The sequence below is a fragment of the Sinocyclocheilus anshuiensis genome, unplaced genomic scaffold, assembly GCF_001515605.1.
Source record: "Sinocyclocheilus anshuiensis isolate Anshui unplaced genomic scaffold, SAMN03320099.WGS_v1.1 scaffold613, whole genome shotgun sequence".
NCBI lineage: Eukaryota > Metazoa > Chordata > Actinopteri > Cypriniformes > Cyprinidae > Sinocyclocheilus > Sinocyclocheilus anshuiensis.
This window is the reverse complement of record NW_015536487.1, coordinates 989,379-998,695: the sequence shown is the minus strand read 5'-3', so window position 1 is coordinate 998,695 and position 9,317 is coordinate 989,379. Positions and strand designations below refer to the sequence as shown.

The 9,317-nt window shown below is 35.3% G+C and overlaps 1 protein-coding gene across 1 annotated transcript in view; it reads left to right on the top strand.

Moving 5' to 3' along the window:
- The window catches only part of LOC107684922 (condensin-2 complex subunit G2-like), a 25,650-nt gene that overhangs the window by 1,908 nt on the left and 14,425 nt on the right, over positions 1-9,317 (top strand). Inside the window, exons 5-16 of the mRNA XM_016481310.1 lie at positions 1,470-1,627; positions 2,158-2,292; positions 2,389-2,483; positions 3,135-3,291; positions 3,627-3,719; positions 3,856-3,981; positions 5,914-6,093; positions 6,456-6,608; positions 7,374-7,596; positions 7,754-7,848; positions 8,731-8,904; positions 9,036-9,106. Of these exons, the coding sequence (XP_016336796.1) occupies positions 1,470-1,627; positions 2,158-2,292; positions 2,389-2,483; positions 3,135-3,291; positions 3,627-3,719; positions 3,856-3,981; positions 5,914-6,093; positions 6,456-6,608; positions 7,374-7,596; positions 7,754-7,848; positions 8,731-8,904; positions 9,036-9,106 (1,660 nt within the window). The remainder of the gene's footprint in view (positions 1-1,469; positions 1,628-2,157; positions 2,293-2,388; positions 2,484-3,134; positions 3,292-3,626; positions 3,720-3,855; positions 3,982-5,913; positions 6,094-6,455; positions 6,609-7,373; positions 7,597-7,753; positions 7,849-8,730; positions 8,905-9,035; positions 9,107-9,317) is intronic.

Below are 9,317 nucleotides of genomic sequence, written 5' to 3'. Positions count from 1 at the left end.
ATAGGCTATATATATATATATATATATGTATGTATGTATGTATGTATGTATGTATATATATATATATATATATGTATGTGCTTATAGGGTTTGAATTTCAGTGCGCGATTGTGGGTATTGTGCATAATTCTACTCATTAACGTGGGTAACGTGGGAAATTCCCAAAAATATTTAATCGTGAAAGACGTTCGGGACAGATGATGGAATGTAGCCTATCATTTGCACATGCTTCTTAGTCTGTGCAAGATGATGCCAAAGAGAACTCAATTCAGTACTCGCGCTCTCTCTGTGAGACGCTTTCTGTGAACTCACACTCAAAGCGCGCACACAGAGCCGCATCTAAAACAGTGTGCAACTATAGAATTAAGTTTTGTTGAGCCTTATTGCGTGTGAATGGCCAAATACATACAAAATTGTCAAAATGCTGAGTATTCGTGTAAACACAGTTGATTTCTACTAAACTATTTATGCCATTGCTTGTCATTTATTTGTTCTTATTTTATTACCGACTGTTTACTTGTCTTTTTTTAGTTAAAATAAATTCAGTTTAAAATCAAAGTTCTTTTTAAGTATCTTCCTCATAATATAAATATGAATCAACAACATTATACATTGTAAAATGCAAATACACTGTGTGACAAAGCATTTTTAGATTAGATGATTGTAGTTTAAAAATATGTCTAAAAAATCCCCCAACTCCTCCCTCAAATTAAAAAATCCCCCCCATAAGAGTCACCTAAATGGGGAATTTCCCCACCAATTTCCAAAATGAAATTCAAGCCCTGTATATATTTATAGATGGGTAAGATTTATAATAAATGTCCACTTATACTTCCATAAAGTAGTTTTTAAGATTTTTTAAAAATTATTTTAAAAAGTCTCTTATGCTCACCAAGGCTACATTTATTTGATCAAAAATACAGTAAAAATGCAATAATTTGAAATAGTATTTACAATTTAAAATAACTTTTTAATTTTATATTTTAAAAAGTCTTTTTTTCCTGTGATGGCGAAACTGATTTTATTTATACCCATTACTCCAGTCTACAGTTTCACACGATTCTTCGAAAATCAGTCTGCTGAATAGCTGCTCAAGAAATATTTATAATTATTGTCAATGTTGAAAACAGTCGTGCTGCTTAATATTTTTTTGTGGAAATGTGAAACTTTGATTCTTTGATTAATAGAAAGCCAAATAACAGCATTTATTTGAAATATAATTATTTGTATTGCAACGTCTTTTCTGTCACTTTGATCAATATAATGCATCCTTGATGAATAAAGTAATAATTATTTATTTTTAAAAAATGTAATAGGTTAAATCCAAATGGTTGCAGGTGTGATCTTACTTGATATCATCTTTGTCATTTCACATCACCTTTGTACAGTTCAAAAAGCTTCGTAATTAAAATTTTTCTTAAATGGAGTTGTGTAGAATATATTTCCTCCATTGTTGTCCTTTATTCCAGGTATAGAGAGTGCTTTGCCACTGTCACACACACCCCTCCAGCAGGCCATTCATTGGCTGTTTGAATGCTGGTGGAGACGGGATCTAAAAGGGAAGGAGGAGCTTGGTTGGACTGCTTTCCTTGTCTGTTTGGAGAACACTGTTACACTTGAGAAACCGGTACTAGAACCACTTTATATCATTATAAAATATAAACTGGTAGATCATTTAATATTCTACAAGGCTCTATGCTTACTTTTCTTTTTAGGAGCACTTGTGCTCCTAACTTAAAAAATGTAGGAGCACGTTCAAAATTTTAGGAGCACCTTCTAATCAATCCAAAATTTTATCAAAAAGTAGCCTTCCCATTACGAGGTGATATTTGACTCCTCTAACTTTATTAAAAGTATGTCATCTTTTGTCAAATTCTTTAAAAAAATTATATTTTATAAGCTTTTTTAAAAATTGTAATTAAAACGAAAGAATAAGAACAAGTAGAATAAGAATGTCTGTGATACATTACTCAACGCTGCAAAAACACGTAGAAACCTTTGAAGCTCCCCTGAGCGCAATCACAAGTATGATGATGATCGGCTCAGTCGCACTGGTGCTCCTAAAATTTTGTAATAGTCGCACGCAATGGTCGCACTGTGGAGCCCTGTTCTATATTGTGGATGAGAAATGTTTTTGCTTTTTGGGTATGTTCCCAGGTCGGTGAGCTCAGAAGGCTCTGTACTCTACGAGAGGTGCTTCTCAGTGTGGACTTTGCATCTGAGAGAGGGCAGCAGGTCATTGATCCTCTCCTCCAGTGTTTCTTCAGGCCCTCTCATATTAAACAAGAAGAGGTTTGTATATGTGTCTGTGGGCTCATACATTTGGGACATTATTTTCTACTGTCATTGATCAGTTTTATATAACTCTGTTTATTGCACATTTTTCAGGGGAAGCGGTTCCTTGCCTTCCTTTTTTCTTGGAACGACAGCTTCATTCGGATGATTCATGAAACTATTAAGAATCAGCTGCAGTTTTTCCCAAAGTATTTCAAACACTCATGACCTATTGTTTTATAATGCTTAAAGGTGCACTCGGTAACTTTGTTTATGTTAAGGGACAATATGAGGGTGAAACACCAATTGTAGTAATGTGAATCTGAAAACCTGCTACGCTCAATATATAGATGCTAAGTATAGCAGCTGCAACAATGGAAGTTTATTTATAATGTGTATGTGCATTAAATGCCTAATGCCTACCAAGAAAATTTTTTTAGTTGCCTAGATGTAATACCAAGATGGGAGTCAAGAAAACTGACTTGCCTTTTAGGACTTTATGTGGACTTGACTATCATTTGGGATGTATCTTTAATGTTTTTTAGCGGGTAAATTACTCAGTGCACCTTTAAAAATATTAAATGAAATTATGCTTCACATGTTTGAGGTAAAATTTGCATGACGCTACTTGAGTAGCAGAGTTATCAGGTTATCACTCACACAAACTAATTTTCTCCACACAAAACTTGTACTTATTAAAACAAGCCAAGCAAGACGGTTCTGTTGTAACCTTCACATATTAATCAGACAAGCAATGTTAGCGTGGTCTCTGTGCTATCAAAGTACACTGTGCATTTGTTCTGTTTGATCTGGTATTTCTTTTGATTTTAGCTGTCTTTTTTCTCCCGCTGTACCTACAGAACTCTGTCTGTTCATGTGGCTGAGATTTACTTCAGAGCATGGAGGAAGGCATCAGGCTCTTTCATGGAGGAGATTGAGTCCACCTGCATCCAGGACTTAATGCAGCACGCTCTGTTGCTGCACAGAAACTCACCTGTACACAGCAAAGTCCGACAGGTCAGAGACTGTATTTCATCTTTATTGCAATGGAGTGGTTAATTAAATATGAACTTGTTAACTTTCACTACCGTTCAAAAGTTTAGGGATGGTAAGATGTTTTAATGTTTTTAATAGAAGTCTTTTATGCTCACCAAGGCAGAATTTCTTTTTTTTTTTTGTTGTAATTGTTTACTGGAAAAATACAATAACAATAATAATAAATAAGAGAAATAATAATAAGACTTGCTACTTACAGTGGAAATTTGACAGATGGAACAGATAATTTAGTGATATGAATTTGTAAACTTAATTCTTCACTGTAAGTGAAAAATTGTCCCTGTCTCTGCATATAGATCCTTACTTATTTCCACAAGCAGAAGTTTCGAGAAGGTGTCGATAAGATGCTGCACAGGCTCTACAAGCCAATTCTGTGGAAAGCATTAAAGGTAGATAATAAATCAGTTGACCGTGTGTTGTTTTATTGTGCTTATATTTTAAACATGTTGGACAAGACTAAATTTGGTGCTTTGGTGAAGTATATCACCTTGTTCAATTAGACATGTTTTTAATCGTTTTCAACAGGCCACCAATGCTGAGGTTCGTGCCAATGCCACACTGCTCTTCACTGAGGCTTTTCCCATCCATGACCCCAGCATGAGCAGTGAGATGGTGGACCAGGCTGTTCAGAAACAACTCGATTTACTGTTTGTATGTCTTGCATTATTATGCATTATCGATATGTTGTAAGTGTTCTGTGTGTGTAAATGGAGTGCACCAGTGTACACCCTTTTTTTTTTTCAGTGGCCTTGGTTACAGATGTATTTCTTCATTTTTAGAGAATAAAAAATGTCTTTAAAGGGGTCATCGGATGCGACATGCACTTTTACAAGCTGTTTGAACTGAAATGTGTGTTGGCAGTGTGTGTACACAACCACCCTATAATGATAAAGATCTCATTATAGATCTTTTAATCTCATTAAATCATCTCCCCTTTCTCATACCAAGCCATTCTCAGATGCCTGTCTGTGTGACGTCACACAGACCCAGGCCCCTCCCACTATTGTTGATTGACTCTAGCGTTTTACCTTAGACCCGCCCTGGGTGAGCTGTCATCAGTCTGCCATTGTTTCGAAGCTGGAGCAGATGTAGACAAATATGTCTCCTAAGCGATTGAGATGTTCTGTTGTTGGATGTAATAATGAACATAGCAGTTGTCATTCACTCCCGACATCTGAGCCGCTGAAGACGCAGTGGATTACATTTGTTTTTGAAGGGAATGCACCCCCAATCTACCTAAATGCGTCTATGTTCGCACGAATCATTCGTGATCCAGCTTCTGCTCACCAAGCCTGCATTTATTTGATCCAAAGTACAGCAAAAACAGTAAAATGTTGAAATATTTTTACTATTTAAAATTGCTTTCTATTTGAATAGATTTTAAAATGTAATTTATTCCTGTGATCATGCATAGGTAAATTTTCAGCATCATTACTCCAGTCTTCAGTGTCACATGATCCTTCAGAAATCATTCTAATATGCTGATTTGCTGATTATCAATATTTAAAACAGTTGAGTACATTTTTTTTCAGGATTCTTTGATGAATAGAAAGATCCAAAGATCAGCATTTATCTGAAATAAAAAGCTTTTGTAACATTATACACTATTCCATTCAGTATAATTTTTATAATTTTTTTGGGAAAGAAATTATAGAAATTAATACTTTTATTTAGCAAGAATGCTTAAAATTGATCAAAAGTGATGATAAAGGCATTTATAATGTTACAAAAGATTTCTATTTCAGATAAATAGTGTTCATATCGATATCGGAATTATATCGTATCGACCGAAATTAAGAAATATATCGTGATATCAATTTTGGCCATATCGTCCAGCCCTATGTTCATGCAAATCATTTGTGATCCAGCCTCACCTACAGAAGAAGTGAGTATAAGGTTATTTTATGAATCTTTGCAAATCGCCTTTCCTAATAACGTGCTAGTTAGCAAGTTCTGCGGCTAAAGTAAACAGTATCATGAGAAAGGCTCATCACCCCACAGAAGAGAGGAGCGGGGTGAGCAGAGCTCATTAGCATTTAAAGAGACATGCAACAAAACGGCTTGCTGTGTGTAGAGCTGTTTTTGACAAGGTAACAAAGGTGTTGTTTTACACTACCATTGAGAAATTTTAACCAAAGTATGTTATAGACTTTTCATTAAGACCCTGAAGAATCATATCAACTTGTGGAAAATGGGCATCCGATGACCCCTATTAAGAATTTTAAGCCCTGAACCAAACCAACCAGCTACGAGGTGAATCACAACATTACAAAATTTGAATTAAAGCAAAAAACTATTTATTTGCAGAATCATCATGGGTAATGTAGTTTCACCAGGAATTCTGCTGTTGAAAATATTTAAAAAGTTGAAATAATGCAGGCTGTTTGCTTTTGCAAAAATATTTACCATTGATTAACAACCTCGTAGCTCACAGTAGGTCGTCTTCATCGCTTTATAAGTTAGTTCCCCTATGGAGAAAATGACTGGGATTTTTACTTTGTGGAAACTGACTGTTCCACTCAGTCGCAGTCAACAAAAGATAGTAGCTTTAATGGCTGTCAAATTTACCCTTTCTGTCTATAGGCTCTCCTTGATGACCCACAGCCCCTCGTGCGATCTTCTGCAGTGCTGGGTGTATGTTCTATCCTGGCTCGTTGCTGGGAGGTCATCCCTTCCACGATCATCACTGACCTACTGGAGAAGCTCATCCTGCAGCTGGCTAATGACACAAGCTCTCCAGATGTCCGATGCTCCGTGTTCATGGTAAAAGCCTGACCATCTATCAGTCACTTGAGAAAAGTGCAAAGTGATCAGAGAGAGATGGGGAGCAATTGCTTAACATCTTTCCAGTTTTGCAGTGGAATGCAATTTAAAGCAATTTACAGCTTGAGAAAGGACACTGTCTTCTGATGAGTGATTTTAGCTTGATTTAGTCATTTAGGAGCTTCAAACTGTAAAAGGATTTTTAGAGGGAATGGAATGCATCCAATCATTAATTAAAAGTTCAGAGTTTAGCATATTTGTTTTAAATGAATATGTTTACAGTTCATTTGAACTTTGTGCTTTTTTGCTATTTATTTTACATCCTCATCAGTCTTGTTAAAGCCTGTTTGTTTGCTCTGCAGTGCATGTCTATAATTCTGGATAACAGTTTAAGTCATCCACTCATGGAAAAACTGTTGCCTGCTCTGAAGAGTAGCCTCCATGACAGCTCTGAAAAAGTGCGTGTTGCCTTTGTGGGCATGCTCCTCAAGATCAAGGCTGTACGGGCAGCCAAGGTAAGAAAAATATATGATTATGAAGAAAAATAAATGTTTAAATCACATTCTGAGCCCTTCCAAGCTATAACTGAGACTTGTCATAGCACTTGCATATCATGCATATATGTGACCATGGACCACAAAACCAGTCTTAAGTCACTGGGGTATATTCGTAGCAATAGCCAAAAAAACATGGTATGGGTCAAAATTATCGATTTTTCTTTTATGCCAAAAATCATTAGGATATTAAGTAAAGATCATGTTCCATGAAGATATTTTGTAAATTTCCTACCGTAAATATATCAAAACTTAATTTTTGATTAGTAATATGCATTGCTAAGGACTTCATTTGGACAAATTTAAAGGCGATTTTCTCAACATTTAGATTTTTTTGCACCCTCAGATTCCAGATTTTCAAATAGTTGTATCTCAGCCAAATATTGTGCTATCCTAACAAACCATACATCAATGGAAAGCTTATTTATTAAATTAAATCTCAATTTCACAAAATTGACCCTTATGACTGGTTTTGTGGTCCAGGGTCACATATGCTCATTTGTTGATTTTGATTGCTTCCATTGTCCTCATTTGTAAGTCACTTTGGATAAAAGCGTCTGCTAAATGTAAATGTTAAATAACAGATTGACATTATTTGACACTTTGTTCTCTCACCAAATTTGCTGTCCTTTGAGTTAAAATGTTATTACAAAAATTTTAAAAGTTAATACAAAGTATTAGTGTACTCATTGTTTGCCTATTTTTTCCCACTTTGTCATGCTACAGTTTTGGAAAGTTTGTTCCCTGGAGCACCTGCTGGCTCGATTGGAAATGGACTCTCCTCCTGTTTCCAAGCGAATCGTCAATCTCCTGTTCAACTCATTCTTTCCAGTCAACCAATCGGAGACTGTCTGGTGCGAGCGATGCGTCACCCTGATTCAGACAAACCCTGGGGCGGCTCGAAAGTTTTACCAACATGCTTATCTGTACACGGCTCCTGCTAATATAGGTTAGATTGTTTTGGATACTCCAGTAAGCTTTCTTAAATATGAATTCTGTTTTATATTGTGTGTTGAGTTACAAGGGTTTAGTTTTGACATTTGGAAGTACAGTATGTGTCGTTCTCAGAAATGTCAACGTAAGCTCACAGTGCTTTCTCTTTGTAGTCAAGCTGATGCTAGTGATCCGAAAGTGCCTGAATGTGTGCATTCAAAATGCAGGAGATGATGAATTTGCATCTAGCAATAAAGAAAACAGCACGGTGAGACTTGATATACACAGCTGTTTAAAAGTTTGGGGTCAGTAAAATTTGTATGTATTTTTTATATATTTTTAAAAGAAGTCTCTTATGGAAACCAAGGCTGAATTTATTTAATCAAAAATACAGTAAAAGCAGTAATATTGTGAAAAGTTATTACAGTTTAAAATATTTTTTCTATTTTAATATATTTTAAAATTAATTTATTTCTGTGATGGCAAAGCTAAATTTTCAGCAGTCATTACTCTGGTCTTCAGTGTCACATGATCATGTTGATTTGGTGCTCAAGAAACATTTCTTCTCATTAAAGATGTGACCAGTTGTGCTGCTTAGTTTTTTTTTGTTTTTTTTTTGTGAAAACCATAATACTTTTTTAGGTTTCTTTGGCAAATTTAAAATAACAGCATTTATCTTTTGTAACAATGTAAAAAAATCTTTACTGTAATTTCATGCATCCTTGCTGAAAAAATATATGTATATATACGACTTTAAAAAAAATACAAATCTTTCAAATGGTAGTGTATGTACAGTCAGATATTCTTCGCAAACTAAATCTCACTTATATATTATTATTTATATTATTAAATATATTTTAAACAAAGAGAAAAGCCTGTTAATATTCAGATTAAATGTTTTCCACAATATCCTACAAACTGTCGAGCAATGATTGGGAAGTTCAGACAGATATAAATAATAATAATAGTAATAATAATAATAATAAAAAATCCAGATTTAGTTTTAAGTTTGTTAGAAAAATTTATCTTAAACATCTAATTTAGCTAAACCTAGCTCTCCCCATGAACATAGCCATACAAGCTGGCATGGAGTTAAAAAAGGAAAATATAATAATAAAAAAATAATGATTATGTTTGTCATTGTCACTAGATGTTGGAGGATGTTCTCTCAGTGCAGGACACTGCCTCCATGGCCAGCCTGCTGGAGATCCTCGTAATTCTGTGGAAAAGTGTTCAGAAATCTCTCATGGCTAACCAAGATGCCTTCAAGTACACCACGTCAAAGTTTGCATCAGTTCTGCCCCAGTATCTTAAAATCTTTCAGGTAAGAGGCACATTCACACAGAGAACCAAAGGACGATTTAAAAAGCAAAGCTGAACACTGTAATCACACCCTTAAAGCTGATGCAATATGGTTGCAACATGACGCAGTTTTGTGCATATGTGTGTGCGCAGGAGGAACAGTGTAAAGCCCCTCTCATTCTTCTAGCCTCTCTACTTCCTGCCTCTTCTGTTCCAGCACTGAGGTTAGTAGGACTCTCCCCCTCAACTACCCATCTGTGCAGATTACGTTGTTAAATGCCCCATTTTAAAGCAGTAGAGCAGCTAAAAATGAAAACACCCCCTTGACATGAGACAAATCTGAATTGTCATTTTTCGGGGCGCTATTCCTGCAAAGGAAAGTTCAATGAAGAAAAAAGCATTTCAAAATCATCTTTCCTGCTAAGTGTCTAACAC